The 6625-nt window shown below is 34.9% G+C and overlaps 1 protein-coding gene across 3 annotated transcripts in view; it reads right to left on the bottom strand.

Moving 5' to 3' along the window:
* Positions 1–2800: 2800 nt before the first annotated feature.
* LOC140336544 (uncharacterized) overlaps positions 2801–6625 on the bottom strand; it is a 39866-nt gene continuing 36041 nt past the window's right edge. For all 3 annotated transcript variants that reach the window (XM_072419734.1, XM_072419743.1, XM_072419727.1), the window contains one exon: positions 2801–3523. In XM_072419734.1, coding sequence (XP_072275835.1) covers positions 3466–3523 — 58 coding nt within the window. In that variant the 3' untranslated portion in view covers positions 2801–3465. The remainder of the gene's footprint in view (positions 3524–6625) is intronic.

The following is a 6625-nucleotide window of genomic DNA, read 5'->3' as shown; positions in this document are numbered from 1 at the left end:
AAAAGATAACATCTACTATTTGTCAAGTGAAATTTAAAAAATGTGTTTATAAAGACTAGTAATCTAATCAATCAAAACTGAAACAAAGTCTGACTTGTTGCCAACATAAGGTTCGCAAACTGAACTCTTGTGATTTCTTACATAAACCTGCTAAATGCAAGAGAAAGAAGTGGCACTCTAAAAAGAAACTTTATGTATGGAAGCTTAGAGCTGCCATTGCCCACCACCTTCTGATTATTTAATGTTCAGCGCTGCGTAATATGTTGGCGCTATTTAAATACTGTTGAATAATGATAATATTATTTCTGCTGGATGTTTTGGCAATACATTTTATTTGAATACAGACAAACAGTAAAAAAAGCAAGTGGCACTTCCATTGCCATTTGCAAAATGATAAGTATCAATGACAGTTTCTGTGTTCATGTCAGGAAACTTTCCTTTAAAACATGCTCCAACTGGCTTTCATTCTGGTGTTTGCGACTTTAGACTTTGCCCTTTGCACAATTTTGCTGAATAGGCCAGAAGCTCAGAAATTCTATAAAATGGTTAACTGTGTTGAGAAATGCATATTCCTCATTTTGCTTCTGTATAGTACTCGGTAGTGAATTTTATTTTACTAGTCTGAATTCCATGAACTGACATTTTCTTCACTGTACTGGATTAGTACTGCTGGTTTTCACTGTGTGTGACTATTAACATTTGTTTTTATTTATGCTGGATGTTTTTTTAATGGGCACTTTGGGTCTAAATAATCATGTAAACTTTAAAGTACATGTGTATGTATATAGCTTTAAATACAAACGTACTGTTTACAAAAGAATGTACATCCTCACTTGTTCTCAAAAATTGCAAAGGAAATATATAAATTAATAGAGCTGTAACATCAAACATGTGTTGCAGGCGGCCACATTCATTGTAATCCAATATAATTTAAAGTGAACAAACAGATTAACTGGCTGTTTGTGGGCATTGATCCATTTTGCTCAATTAACTCTTCTGGTCCCTAAATGCATAGAACATAAAAAAGTAAAGGCTAATGTCTTTTTCAGATGTGCAGACTAAAACTGCATGGTTAGCTGCACCAGGGCGCCTGCTTTGTGTGCATTTGAAATTATTTCCCCTGGGTTTGTAGTGTTTTTCTAGCTTCACAGGAGCAAAAGAATATGTGCAAACAGAAAGATGTGTAAAGGAACCCCATTGAAACCTCATCACAACACAAACACATCTGAGTGAAACTTTGTGCACACAATGGTTCCTAACTGTCCCCAGCTGGTTAAATGGGAATGATTGAGCACAGTTTGGGCCAATAAACTACTGCAGTTTATGGCACGTTCGAAATTAGCCTTCTGTGTACCTCTGCACTGCTTAGATGACCAGAACAATTGAGGAAAAAAATCCCTTGCCATTTCGATTAAATTCTTCTATGGACAATCTTCTATAGACAATTTAGTATTTACATATTTTTTACTGACTGACCTCTGTAGCTGTAGGCAATGTAAAGGCTCTGACTAATCTCTGTAGCTGTAGGCAATATAAAGCAGTTCATCCTCAAAGTTTGCAGAAGCACTCGAATCCTTTCCTTCAAGCAGCTTAGCAAATCCTCTTCCTCTCCCACTAGTAATGCTGCAGCTTTTGCAATCTCTCTGAGTGTAAATTAAGGCTGTAAGAGAGCTAACTTATCAACTTTAATTTGTTAAGGAGTTAGATTGCAATTTTTTGTTATTAGGAATCAGAAGACTGGGGAGATGCAGTGTCACTGTTGGTGGGGCACCACAGCCGAGCCCCCTAGCTCTGCTGAGCATTTCCTCTACACCCATTGTTTAATTTAGTGCATGCCCTGTCCAGCTCCTGTGTTAACCCCTTTCCGCCAAGTCTAGTGTTTCCCTGCCTGTTCCCTTGTGCTGTTCCATTGTTTCTTTGTGTCTGCAGTGATCCCTGTGTCGCCTATGCCACATGTGCATCCTGTTGCTTCCTGTGTTCACCTGTTCCTGCAGTGGCCATGTCACCGGTGTCTGTTTCCTGGATCTCTGGTTCCTGACCCCTGGCTTGTTCCTAACCTCTCTTGCTTGCTGCCTGCCTCAAATCCAGCCTTCCTTGACAATTCACCAGCCTAGTGATTTGGCACCATGCATCATCTTGCCCACCCTGGTGTGTCCAAGGACTGCAACCAACTTCACCCACATAGAGGCTCCGTCTCCCCAAGCATGACAACTTGTATGAATAGTTGCTTGTTTACACATGTAAACCTTGGTGTGCAATTTATTCTTACCTGTCACCAAAGAGAATCTACTTAACCTGTTTACTTTTGATTAGTTCAACAAAAAGCTGATATATGGAACATATGTGGTTGCAGTCCTTTACAGGGTTTTCCATCTCACATTTTTGTCTTTGTAAATGGCATACAAAATGTCTGCTTTAATGGAACAGAAAACGGAACTGCACAGTGTAATATAAACTGGAGGTTTAAACTGCATTTAAAAAAGGTATTAGACATTGCTGTAAACATAAAATTATAACGCAGTTCTTCTAGAACATAATTGACTGATAAATCTAATTCTAAATTTCACTTACGCATTATTTGGCATTGTAACAATGAAAAATATGTAGACACATTGAAAACCTGCCTGTAGTGTGTTCATGTGTTATTGTCATATAACTATGGTAGGGAAATTACATTGTGAGCACCTTTGGGGGACAGTTAGTGGTATGACAATTGAATTAGTAAAGCTTTGTGTAATATGTTGGTGCTTTATAAATGCAGGAAAATTATAATATTACAACAAACAAAAAGGGAGGTGCAGAAGGTTTGTACTATTTTTATTAATGTAAAAATAAGTCTTATTCATGTTCTCAAAAAGTTTTCTTAAGATTCCATATGATATACTTATGTGTTTTCTTCGTGTGAATGGAAAGAAGTAGCACTTAGGAAAGGTGTAAAAGGTATAATTATATTTGGTTCCACCTGTACTGGATATTTACTTAGCAACAATGTTACCACTGATTTTTGTTATATCTTATAATTAAGAAAGGTAAGGTGTGGCTTAAATAAGTATTAAACATATGATTACAATTTATTTCCAGACACGGACAGCAAACTCAGCTAAAAAATACATACTTTAGAGAATAATCACCTGTAATTTTTTATGACAAAATATCCAATTATGTCATCTATGCAGTTTTTTTTTACCAGTAAGTTTGCATATTCAGAATTGAAACAAAGCACTAGAGTATGAGAACATTATTATTGCTGCATCAATATAAATGTAAAATCCATAGATACACATCAGCAATCATTTTTGTTGTTTTAATGATAAAACCTGTGTTGTGAAGCAGTTTCAGCTCTCTGTTGTTATTATTACTTTTTGACAGATAAGAACTGATCCCGACACATTTCAGTTTATGATAAAAAAAGTTCTAATCCCAGGAGCATAGCTGTAATGTCTTCAGCATGGTTTTAGCATGTATCTATTCCCAAACCATTAGCACTTTACTGAAAGGGATGATCACATGGGAGCAGGAATCACTGAAAAGGACAGACAAGAAGAAATTAGAATGTGCTCATTTACAGAAAAACATGTATTTATCATCATGCTTTTTATATGTAAATATAAACATTGGGCAAACCTTCTCATTAAGGCAAATAGCTGGAAAAAAAAAACATAGATGCACCTCATCAATACATACAGCTATTGTCAAGAAGTTAATTTGTAATTCAACCAAAGATCAGAATGGTTAAGATATGTGGTGTAAGTGACCTTGACCATGTAATAATTGCTGAGGTGTGGTGGTTGTAATATCACAGACATTTCTGATCTCATGCAGCAGTTTTATAGACTCCATCAAAACACCATAATTGCTTTTTTCAAAGATGTGACCCAACTAGTTCAATATGACAGAAAGTCAAAAACTTGCTTTATATCAATATACAAACATCTAAACATATAAAGGAATTTAGGCATATCCACAGGTAATGTTTTTGGGATATTGGCTGGCCATGCAATCACTCCTTTCTCTGCAAAAAAACACATAATGTAAACTTACCTATCTCAAAAACCTAAAGTGCATGTCAAGTCAAAAACTATTTTTATAGTTTTTGGATAGTGTAGGGATGGATTCAAACACCTGTCGGGTGTAATCTACTTTCCTGGGCACTTATGTCTCATCAGAGGCCCTGATTTATTAAAGCTTTTCAAGGCTGAAGATAATACACTTTTATCAGTGAACCTGGGTGACCCAGAAAACCTGGAATGGATTAAAAAAAAAAGTAATTTGCCAGCAAATGTTTTCAATCCCGGACCAAATCTTTTCTAGGTTTACTGGTTCACCTAGGTTCTCTGATGAAAATGTATCATCTTCAGCCTTAGAGAGCTTTAATAAATCAGGCCCACATGGACCACATTTTGCCTGATGGGAAGTGAAGGCAACTCTCCAAAAACAAAAATTAAAATGCCTTTCTTTAGCATAGTAGGGGGAGGAAAATGTACATTTCTCTTGGGTAAATTTAGCAAATAAATAAAATATATAAATATTTTCAGAAATGTTCACATTAGTTCCTTGCAGAAAATTAAAATTTGATACAAAAAGAATATAGTAAAACAAGGATAAAAAAACTGCATTAAATTTTCTTTCAAGACAAAACAAATTACACAAAAATTGTGATATATTTTATTATGTCCAGATTTAGAATAGCACCAAGCAAAGGCAAAACACCAAAGCACGTTTCAAAGCTAACTCATCTTTTTCAAAGTGTGTCTGCAGCATTGATTATGCAAAATGTACAGAAACTTTTGGCAACCATACTGAATGTTTCTTTCATGGAAGTACAGTAAAATATCATTCTCACTGGATGCTATGGATTATTGTACTTTGCGCCTTACAATAAGACCGCCTTTTTCAGAAGTTTGAATCAAATCCTACCTTTATTAAGGAAACATAACCTTTGTTTTATATTTTGGTTTATTGCCTATAACTGGTAATGAAACACATGTTCATACAGGCATTAAACTACTTATAAACACAGGGTAAAGTTTTCAATTTGTAGTAATATAATTTTTATAATATCCTCTTTTAACACCTTCATTTTGTTTGTGTCTTGGTTTATATACAATTTATTATAATGCCCTGCCAAAGCTGTTTAGTAGTGCCATGTTTTTATTGTTTTTTATATTGCAAGTAAGGGTTACTTCTGCCAGGATTTTATTGCCATCTTTGTCCTTGATGAGATTTACCTTCATTACTGTTCTGTTAAAGGTACACATTTCCCTGTAAACTGCTTTTATCTCTAGCTATGTTCCATTTGGAAATTTTCTGCTTGCTACAGGTGCAAATTTACTTTATGTAACCCCTTAAAACCAATCAAAATCATTGTTTTTTTTTTACCTGTACATCAGAATTGACCGATGAAAGCAAATTTGTTGGCATGCAAAACAAAACAATTTTATTTTGTAATACTTTTCATAAACTGTCTTCTTTCCCACCTTAAGCCTGCAGAACACGTGTGGAGATATCATCCTCAATGGGATACAGAATTTAAAAAAAACGGTGACAGCAGTACAAACATTTCAAAACTTAAAATAAATATTTTCCTGGTTTCAGCTTTACATTTTAAAACACCCCATTATGTTTAAAGATATAGCCCTGCTAAAATAGTGGTGTTCTCACTTTAAAAGGCTACTGACTGGTAAAAAAAAGAAGGGAATCTAGATGTTCCTGCACATGACTAAAGCAGCTTTCCATGCTCCTATTTTGCCTGAAAGTCAATCTGTTCTGTTCAGACAAAGCTCCAACTCTTTTGATAATGTTGGAGCTGATCTGTTTTCTCCTGCCCTTCAAATGGGTATTGGGCCATCACTATAATGGCTTTCCAAATTGGCCAACAGGAATATGTTTAAAGAGGAAAGGAAAAAGCAAATGTTAACAAGATCAAGAAGCACCAAAACTCCCAAAATGGTGCAGCGTTCAGGCAGAAGAGGGACTGAAAAAAGTTGCAGATATGTATAGACATCTCTCGACCCCTACACTTTATTCTTTCAGCAGTTTTTTTTTGTTATCATTAAAATGGCAAGGTCCCTTCAAACACAATAAAAGATTTTATGAAGTAGGTCTGCATGTAAATCACAAAAATGTTACAATTAATTTACAATAAAACTTTACCAAAAAGGGAACCTAAATAAACAGTGATTAAGAAAAACATCCTCAAGTCATCATAAATCACCACTTCATAAGACTGTCCTTAATATTTATTTTTATCTTATTCATTTAATGGTTTTGCTTAGTCATTGAGTAAAAAGAAACCAGGAAATGAGGTCATGTTTAAATGGATGTTTATAAAATCATATTTTTAAATCTTTTTATTGTATAAAATAAAAATGTCCCTGATACTGTTTTCCAGACATTTCTTATAAAAAAAAACTACAGCAGCAGTTTTTGCAATTACTTCTTTTAAAATACAAATACCTAAAACAATTGTAGTATCGCTACTAGAATCCCTAAACAGTTTTTCACAAACATCAAAAAACTCAATTTCACCGCAGTCCCACCACTTTACTTGAATCCTCACACTGCTCTGACTGGGAAAAGATTTGACACTGGTAATGTTGAAGCTCTCCCACTCCTGACCCTTTTC

This window comes from Pyxicephalus adspersus, chromosome 1 (genome assembly GCF_032062135.1).
Source record: "Pyxicephalus adspersus chromosome 1, UCB_Pads_2.0, whole genome shotgun sequence".
In the NCBI taxonomy this organism is placed as follows: Eukaryota; Metazoa; Chordata; class Amphibia; order Anura; family Pyxicephalidae; genus Pyxicephalus; species Pyxicephalus adspersus.
Note: the sequence above shows the minus strand (reverse complement) of the source record. Positions and strands in the feature narration are given on the sequence as shown.